Source organism: Amblyomma maculatum, chromosome 11 (genome assembly GCF_055883805.1).
Source record: "Amblyomma maculatum isolate TAMU_Amacu chromosome 11, ASM5588380v1, whole genome shotgun sequence".
Lineage (NCBI taxonomy): Eukaryota > Metazoa > Arthropoda > Arachnida > Ixodida > Ixodidae > Amblyomma > Amblyomma maculatum.
Window position 1 is genome coordinate 116,400,717 of NC_139354.1, and position 9,806 is coordinate 116,410,522.

The 9,806-nt window shown below is 48.8% G+C and overlaps 1 protein-coding gene across 1 annotated transcript; it reads left to right on the plus strand.

Annotated features, from left to right (window-relative positions):
- Positions 1–323: 323 nt before the first annotated feature.
- Positions 324–1,919, plus strand: LOC146174801 (solute carrier family 22 member 7-like). The gene is made up of 2 exons (XM_084585454.1): positions 324–1,187; positions 1,785–1,919. Exons 1-2 carry the CDS (start codon positions 324–326, stop codon positions 1,917–1,919), a joined length of 999 nt encoding a protein of 332 aa, XP_084441580.1.
- Positions 1,920–9,806: the final 7,887 nt, after the last annotated feature.

A 9,806-nucleotide genomic window follows, 5' to 3' on the forward strand; every position in this document is an offset into this window, starting at 1 on the left:
TTTCAATCAATTTTGTGATCTTAAATCTTAAGTTTTTGTTTAGTTCACAATTACTTTATTGCACTAATTCAGTTTGTGTAGGACATTTGGCAGTCCACACTGAACCCTGGCCAATACCCCTTCGTGAAGAAGAAGAAGACCGTGGTTCAGCTTAGCAGCGACAAATACCTCTCGTATTAACGAATAAGATGCTTCTGCTGTCCAGACGCAGGCTCAGTCGAGTAGACTTAGTGACGAGCGACTGCTATGACTGCAGTGATGTGTTCGGCCATGGTCATTTTCAGCGCTGGTTCTTCAATCTCGTTATATTCTCCGTGTGCGCAATGCAGTGCCACACCCTCGCCTTCAGTCTCATCTCTGGTGACGTCGACCACTGGTGCAAGCAGCCGCAGGGTGAAATGAAGGTGCCTGCGGCCTCCTGGAGGAACTCGGCAATCCCTCTAGAGGCGGACGGTCGCTTCAGTCGATGCAGCGCCTACAAACACCCGGGTCACCCTAACGACACGCTGATTGTTGACTGCGATGATTGGGACTACGACCCGGAGTACAGCAAGAGGACCATCGTAAGTCAGTGGGACTTGGTCTGCCACAGACGCTGGTTGCGCGCCATGGCGGAGAGCCTCTACATAGCCGGCTCGCTGATTGCGATGACTGCCGTCGGGCAGATGGCGGACCGATTCGGCCGGATGCCCGTGCTCCTCACAGCGATGGCAGTGCTGCAGCTGGCCACGATGGGTGGATGTTTCGCAACATCATACCACATGTACGTCCTTTCAAGGTTTCTCAACTCTGGCTGCGTGGCAACTGTCGCCGTCCTCGCCTGCGCACTATTCTTTGAGGCATCCACGCACGAGAACAGGAACAGGGACCTGTGTGCCGCCATGTGCGCAGGCTTGCTGATTGCCGAGGTATGGCTTGCTGTGGCACGGCTGCTCAGAGGGCTGAACTGGATAGTTCTCCAGATCTTCATGCTGTCCCCGACTGTCCTCACGTTGTACGCGGTGTCCGCAGTGCACGAGTCAGCCCGCTGGTGCATTGCAGTAAACGACATGGCCAGAGCCGAAATGCTCATGATCGCTGCCGCCAAAGAAAATCGCTTTCCCGTTTCGAACACTGACTGCATGCTGGAAAGGCTCAAGGCAGAGGTTCAGAGGACCGAATTGCGCATGCTGCTCACAGCAGGAGACGTAACTAGAGCAAAGGCAGTACAGCGCAGCGCGTTCGTGATGATCGGCTTATCGTTCTCTGCTTCGTTCTCACAATACGCATTGATGGCCGTCGAGGACAGGGTAATATTAGGAACAACTGCTTGGTTCCAGTGGGCCTCAAGTGGAACCAACCTCGCAAGTTGCGCGCTGCTCTACGCTACGTTCAGAAAACTCTCACCGCAACATCTACTGGCCGCAGCAGTAGGAACGCTCGGTGGCGTTTCCTGCGTGATAAGCCTGAGTTTCGCATTGGGATGCGCTTACGTAACTACATTGTTCTTCCTTTTAGCCAAACCGCTTACGTTCGCGGTCAAAGTCCTCATATTCGCCAACGTCTTGGAAATGGTGCCGACGCGTGTGCGTTGCGGGGCGAGTTGCTGGCTCTTCGGTTTAGGCCGCTTGGGAGGGGTGTGTGCCATAGTGCTGTCCGTGCGGCAAGACATTGGGCGTGGCGATGTGCTTTTCGCCCTAGCTGGGACCACGCTCTTTATGATGCTCCATGCCCAGCTCTTTTCACAGCAGCCGTCGGAGAAACCAACTTTAGCCAGTCCTTTATTTGCTGCGGGTTCCATTCAGAGTGTGGACTTCATGAAGCAGACGCTGAACTGGCGGAATGTGAAGAAGAAACGAACCAGCAAGCCTCGTGGCAGTGGTCAGTCATCGAGGTACCAAAGCATCGAGCCGAAACCTGTGGACAGCAGACTCAATTAGAGTGTTATGATTTGTGACGCAAGTGGGTTTTCAGTCTCATCACTGTAATTTATGCTATCTGAGCATAACGTTATTCGAATGTAATTTATTCTATCTGTCGAATGTTTACACAATTTCTATGCCGTCATGTGGCACTTGTATCAAGGGCAAACATTGGATATTGGATGCAATGCATCTTTTTTTGTGTTGCTATTAAGTTGGCTTCCAATATGGTTTGCTTTTGGGGTTTAACGTCCCAAAGTGACTCAGGCTATGAGGGACGCCGTAGTGAAGGAATCCAGAAATTTCGACGACCTGGGGTTCTTTAACGTTCACTGACATCGCACAGCCCACGGGCGCCTAGCTTTTCGCCTCCACCGATAAGCAGCCACCGAGACCTGCATTCGATTCCACGTCCTTGGGCGCAGTAGTCGAACGCCCTAACCACTGCACCCCCCGGCAGGCTTCCAATATGTGCATGACCTAAACATTATTAGTGGAGGAGGTTCGGAGCCTACTAAAATAGCCTACGTTTATATGTACGCTTCGGGTGTCTAACGAGAAGGGAGGCAAATACAGCACTTTTCTTTCCCCGAATCAAACTACGGACTTCTAGTTTAGTTTTATTTATACGATTTAACGCCCCAAAACGACTCAGGCTATGAGACGCCGTAATGGAGGGCTCCAAAAATTGCGACCACCTGGAGTTCTTTACCATCCACTGACATCGTTAAGTGTGCAAGTAAAATGCAAATTGGCTCATTGGAAAGAAAATGCGAACTATATATGTCTGAGCGGACACTTGAACCGCACCGTAAGGGACGGTGGTTCAATAATAAGAGAGAGAGGTGCCATAGTGGAGGGCTCCAGAATATTTTCAGCCACCTGGGGAACAACCATGTCGTGACTCAGCGGCTAAAACACCGGATTCGAACCCGACCGCCGGCTACTGCGTTTCCATATGAAGGCGAAACGGAGAGGCGTCCCTGGATAGTGTGACGTCAGTGTATGTTAAAGAGCCCCAGGTGGGACTACCAAGGAGTTCTTTACCTCCCTCTGTATGACACCTCCTCAATTCTTTCTCGAAACTTATTGCTACTTTTGCAAGAATTACCAAGCTCCTATTCTGCGCGTTAAGGTTCTGTATTTAAGCGACTTTAACCGCCACCGCTAGCTCTTCACGTACAATCTACTCCCAAAGCAAGCAGTCGCTCCGTTGAGGTATACATGCGTAGCCCTAGTGCTCTCTTTATGCATTTGCGTGTGAGGGAGTCTATCCTGTCCTTATCCGCCGCTTTGATCCAAATATGGCGTCGCGTAGCTAATTCTGCAAACCACATACGCTTGTACTAGTTTTAAGAGGATTCTCTTTTTCAGTCGTCTGTCGTTGACAGCTATGCGTCTAATAGGCCCTAGAGTCTGTATCGAGTGATGCTCGAGCTTCTTTGACCTTTCCATTGCACATTTTTGCAGAAATACAAGAAATTGTACAATAGCAGTGGACACCGTTGGCGAATGCGTATAGAGGGCAGGTTTATCCTGCTCCCCAACAAAATCAGAACGTCTGCTCATGCGTAGTAAACCAGGCACAAGGGGCCATACCCAAATCCGGGTGCACGTTAATGGACAACATATACCGGAGGTGTCCGTCATACGGGTTCTTAGAATTTACATCCAGAAAAACGGCTGAAACACAGAGTCCCTCAATCGCCTCAATGCTAGTGTCTATGAGACAGTGCGTCTCATACGTAAAATCGTTAAACGGTATTCGAGTATGAAGGAAACTGATCTCGTCCGCCTGGTCCAGGCTTTTGTCATTAGTAGCATTACCTTCATGCTACCATACATAACGTATCAGAAACACAACGTGTTGATTCCCTGATCAGACGGGCGTTCAAGTCCGCACTTGGTATCCCCATAAATACCTCAACGGAGCGCGTCAGTGCCCCCGGAGTCCACAACACTCTTAGCGAGCTGGTATACGTCCACCTCACCTTTCAATTCGAACGGCTAACCCACACACCGACCAGACGCTTTATCCAATTGATTCCCTCTCAATCAGTTACCCCGCAACAAGGCAGGACAAAGCGCCACTTTCAATCAGCCTGCGAACTCACTTGAAAATCCTACCTCTCCTGAAGAATATGCCCCCTGAATTTTATTCAGGCAAGCGAGTAGAAAGAGCTAAAGCCGTACACAAGCAATACCAGTTCAAACAAGACGCGGCCTATGTCGATGCAGCCGAACACACGGATCGTAATGCCTTCACGATTGTGACTGTAAATTATCAGGGTCAACAGCTCAGGGTCAGGGTTATCAACGACCCGCAGGAAGCGGAGGGGGGTACGATCACCCTCGCGATAAGCTCAACCTCAGCCCTTCATAAATTAACGACACGAAAACCGCAATAACAAATTACAGCAAAGGCAAGATATCCATTGTAGGACTCAAATTTCTGCATTTTCTCAAACGCCTCACTGTTCAATGAAGCTAATCTGGACAAGAGCACATTCTTCTCTTCTTGGTAATAAGGCTGTCCACAATTTCGCCCGAGCCGGGCGATGGGACAACCCCTCATGAGATGGGCGAGGGACCGCATGGTTTCCTATCAAGAAATTACATTACACTTCCGTTAAACACGTACCTTATACCCTCCAGGACACCAATATCGCACAAAGGAACAGGAGGTCACCTGGCGAAAATTACAGCCGCATTCCTTTCCAAATCCAGTCACCTACGCCAATGCATACCCTGAATTATACACCCCTTACTGTAACTTATGCCACCAGAGGACTAACTTACATCCCATCTTATGGGCACGAGACTCCCCTCCGTGAAATCTGCAGCCTTCCATCTGCGAGCAGTGGGAGACCGCTATGGTCAGCTCGGACCCACTGATCCAACTGCGGGCCATCGAGCGTGCAACCCAGGTCGCCAGAGCTCAAGCTCTGGCGACCTGAGTTGCACGCTCCTGGCTCCTGGCCACCTGGAGCGGAAGCTACTGCCTGCCTGACTGCAGACCTTGATCTGCATTTTCCAGTTTGAAGATGCTTATACACAATGCTTCTTTTCTTTAAATTTGTTTAATTTTTTGCTTCTGTGTTTTTCTCTAGCTCCGTCGTCTGGCTGCGCCCAGAGTACGGCCAACACACGGCTGCTGGAAGAAAATAAAGATGGCGGCTGGCGGTGGCACATGAATTACCCACGGCTGGCTGTTTTTTTAATCGATATTTATTGCCTCAGGGAATCAGTAGGGTATAAGATGATTGATGAACAAATGAATAATGAATGCAAAAAGGTTGGCTGATTTTATGAAGTCCAGGAGTGAGTGATGATGAGGTCTCTGCGTCCAAGCGATATATGAGGCAGGATTGGTTGCTGAAAGGCAAGCTATTGTCAGGTGCCAGATTCGTGTTTGCTTCAGTGCTGGGCAGTTTCGCAACAAGTGCTGAATGTCGGCTTCAACATTTTCGTTTTTACAGATCGGGCACCCTGGGCGGGGATATAAGTGTTGGAAGTGAGATCACGTTCGAGTGACAGCTGGTGTGAGGGCAACACCGACCTGGATCCTCCTAAGCGCAATCTCCTCTGCGCGGGAGAGACCGCGGGGAAGGGATACCGCACACGAAGAGATAAGTGCACGTGCGCGGCGCCGGAGGTTTTCCTTTCTTGATAAAAGAAGGGTAGCGTCGTCCACTCCAAGGAGCCGTAGCATTGATGCGTCTTGGTTCACGAGGCGGGTCGCTAAATCTGATTGAATTTGGGAAGGCAGGAGGTCCCATGGGACCCACTCGATGCGTACTGACTGCTGGATGCCCGCCGCAAGGTGGTGGATGTTTTGGCATATTTTAGGGGGAGCGACTGACACGTCAGAGCAAAGGCACTGCTTGAAGTGCGTCTGTGCGGATGGCAATGTGGGCTGCAGGGAGCATGGTTATGGAAGCCACTGAGCAGAGTGCCTCCTGAACAACCACGAGCTCAGCGCAGAAATATGTAAGAGGTTCCGAAAGCTTACACGTAGAGGTCTGATTCAGGCTAGGTCTTCATGGACAATAGAATGCTGTTCTGGCTTCACAGGCTTGCAGGCTTGCATTCACATACGCTACAATGGACCCTGAGTATCTTGCGCTTCAAATCTCTGGCGAAGCAACGATGCCGAGTTGGCAGACGTTGGTATGCGGATATCAGTTGGCTTGTTGTCTCCTAACTGTACAAATTTCCAGGGAGGGAGAACCGGCGCAGGTGGCTGAAGAATAATGTGTGACGTCGCATACGCCCTCAGTGCTTGCGTGGAATGTGACAAAGTGGCCTTGAGCCTGCGAGCATCACAGCGCTACTGCACCAGTTCATCAATGGTGTTGAGCTACGCATTCTCTTCTAACGCAACAACCGATGTGAGTCGTGGAAGGCATGTTATGGTCCTCATAGCTTCTCGATTTACGGCTTCAAGGCGATGCCATTGTGCTTTGGTCTCAAGAGTATAAACAAATGTTGTATGCACAGGCTCCTTTGCTTGCAAGGCCACTCAGACTAGCGCGGCAAAATTTAGAACAAATTGTATGCTTATATAAAGAAAAACCCCTTCGTACCTGTTTTTTATATGTCCTCGCAACATAGCCTGCGATAAAAGCTTCTGATGCGACCTCGTCGTGTTTATCTGCTTCACAACACATCGTCAAAAATCCTAGTTCACTGGCCAGCTCCATGGTAACTGAATAGGTTAAACAACGGGACGGGAACATAGGAAAAGAGGACGACACAACTAGCGCGGTTGTGCCGTCCTCTTCTACTGTGTTCCTGTCACATTTTTTGCACAGTTAACCTATAATTAATCACCAAGTCCAATGTACTGCCCCTTGTAGCAAATTCAACGGCAGCTGATAGGGCATTAGGCTTCAGCATCTGGACTTTTAACCTCAGCGCCGCTTTCATTTCAGAGGAAGCGAGTGCATTTACACTCCTCGCTGCGGCCTTTGCCTCAGGCGAGCTCAGCAGATAAAATTAGAGGGTCTCTTAGATGTCTCTTAAGCGGAGGACGGCGAAAGTCTACCTTTCTCCTATCATTTTTTTCTCATCGTTTGGCACAGTTCGTCATTTCAAGTCGTCGTTTGATATATTGGTCGTTTCCCAGTCATGATGAGTCTGCCTGCGTAGTCATTGTGGCCCTTAACACTCATAACTAAGCAGGTTACTCCTTTAGAATCAGCAGTGGTCATTGCAAGTCGTCGTTTCACGTATTGGTCATTTCGTAGTCATTAACAGTAATGATGAGTCATGCTTAGCTATTATATTCATTACCACACATCGCTAAGCACTTTTACTCTTTACTCATTTCTAATCAGTTGGGGTCATTACATGTCGTAGTTTGATATACTGGTCATTACAAATCATTTTAGTCATTATTAACCATTATTAGTCACTAGCATTGGTCATTACCTCTATCAATGTCTATAACTTTTATTGATTACCTGTCACCATCAATCATTTTCATACTTAATCTCCCTCTTTGCACGTCCGCTTTTGCGACTGACACACCAGTCCACAGATGCGACGCACAGATTACAGGCATAGCCTCTGCGCACAGATTTTCGCTCCATGAGCCTAGAACGACTTTCGCCTTAAAAAACAAACGCATCCCGTCTCAACGTTAACGTGCTTGCACACGCACACAGAAAAAAGTAGACACGCAGACACGAGGCAAACGCGTCCAGAAAGGAAGCAAACCACGCGCTCAGAGCCGGCGACCCCGGCGGCGACGTGTCCCCTAACAGTGGCGCCCTCGGCAAAAATAGCGGGCGCAATTGTAAACTCCCCAAGGACGCGCTTGCCCATTGACGGCGGCGCAACGCAGCAGGCCGCACCCAGTCAGTGCGCTTCCATCGAGCGGCCGTGCCACCTGATTCCACTGATTCACGACTGAGAAAATGCCTACCCGTTTGGTCGCCGAACGACCACTTGAAAGCTTGGGCTTTCTATAGAAGCTTTCTTTTGTTGCAGCCTGCGTTTTGAAAGCTGATGACCAAGTCCATCCTTCTCCCCACTGTGCACTGCGCGAAGTGTTCATAGGGATGGTTCTTCAGCTGTTCCTTGCCTGTTCTCTAAAACTACGCTGGATAGCTGGACAGAGGGGCGCTATACTTTGTTTCACAAGATCTTTGCAGCGCTACTAAAGGACAGTAGCCCTAGCCCATTCAAGATAATGCTTATCACAATACGTGATTGTGCCACTAATGGATCCCGCCTTCGGGCACTGTAAGATCATTGTGGTCTTACTGTCGCCCCACCAATTCGGTGGGCCAGGCTCGCATAGGAGCGCAATTACCTATTGTAGTGCGCATGATCCTGATTGGACCAGGTCGACCTTGCCTTTCGCAGTGCTGCAAACAGCTTGTGAGACGAAGTATAACTTGCCTAACTAATGCCCAACTCGAGCGGCGGCGGTGCGCGTCGCCTCCGCCGCTCGATCCTGCCATGACCCAACCTGTATACATAAACAAAAAGGAAGTCGATCGTCAACTGTTTTTTGCTGTTCTTTGTCCCCTGTTCTTGACAGAGTGAAACCTTGAGGGAGTTGGTGATACATCGTCAACATGCTTTCACGATAGAAATTTAGCATAAAGCTAAAGGGGACACCAAATAGGAAATCGATCAAAATTGCTGTTTGCGCCAGTGAGTTCCTACTTGGCACATAAAAAAAGAACAACACGAAAAACGAGGACAGAGGAACAGAAAACGCCCGTCCAGTCGTTTCGTGTTAATTTGTCCCCGTTTTAAGCGATGCTCTTACTTTTGTGCCAAAAAGCAAAGATGCGATATCGTGCTATATATTTCTGAGTGGTTTCGTCATGCACATTGGCTAAAATCGCCAGCTGTATTATGCCTTTCCTTTCATACCGCTTTTTTGCACTGTTACCAATGCCCCACGCTTGTTTTCTACTTTCCCGTTGACCAAACATGCCCTCGACAGCTACTGCGGCTTCGGTCACAACGGATTTTCGAAGATACTAAAATACAGAGCTCGTCGGTTTGAAATCCGAGCCTGAAGACTTGTTTATTGATTGCAAAAGCTGCATGAACTTCACAACGAATTCTCCCTATGACTTGATGGTTATAAACCTGACCCTTATAAACCTGACCCAGCTGGCCCCAATAAGCATGACCAATAATGGAGCAGACGGAGGCAAACCTTCGAAATTTGCCTTGAAACAAATCATGAGCTTCGGGAAAGTAAGACCAATGAGAGGAAACCCAACACCGAGATAGTGTATATTACAAGAACATCCTCTAAAGAATTCTAGTGCGTCGAAGAAAGCACCTTAATCTAACGTGCCGAAATACGCACGAGCCTCGTCAAAGAACGACTGCGGCTAAAATAGCAAGGGCTGAAGTCCGATAATGAAGGGTATACTGATGAGATGCCAATTCAGCCGAAATTAATCCATAATAATCATGATAACAGAATATTCGGCCTGGCTGACAATGTGTGCGAGGCTAGAAAAGGGGCCATTGAAATACCAGACGCATCTGCTTCCTAGTAAGAGGCTGTTGACAGCTTAAATTATTAAGGCCAATCACTTTCTTTAGAATAATTATCAAGCAGGACGAGCTGCTTAGTACGACGCTCAGTGTACCATTAATGCTATTGAAGCTGCTGTATTGGGCACTGTTCGTGTTGTCAGTGACAAGCAACAGGCCGTCACCAAAATGTTCCGCGCCGTGTTCAATGACAACACACACCAGCACGTTGTTCCTTACGTTGTAAGCGAAATTGAACCTCTGTTCTTCTCGTTTAATCCAAGCACTTCAATAAGATTCTGAGATCGAACCCCCTGAAGAGCTAGATGTTTGATACAGTGAAGCCCTTTCGAGGTAAGTTGATTTTTTCTCAGTACGCTCTGCAGGGCTCAG

What these genes read in the sequence shown, in the direction of transcription:
- LOC146174801 (XM_084585454.1), top strand. Translation starts at nt 324, where the DNA reads ATGCAGTGCCACACCCTCGCCTTCAGTCTCATCTCTGGTGACGTCGAC. An exon ending in TGCTGCTCACAGCAGGAGAC is followed by an intron (nt 1,188 to 1,784) that starts GTAACTAGAGCA and finishes GGTTCCATTCAG; the next exon opens with AGTGTGGACTTCATGAAGCA.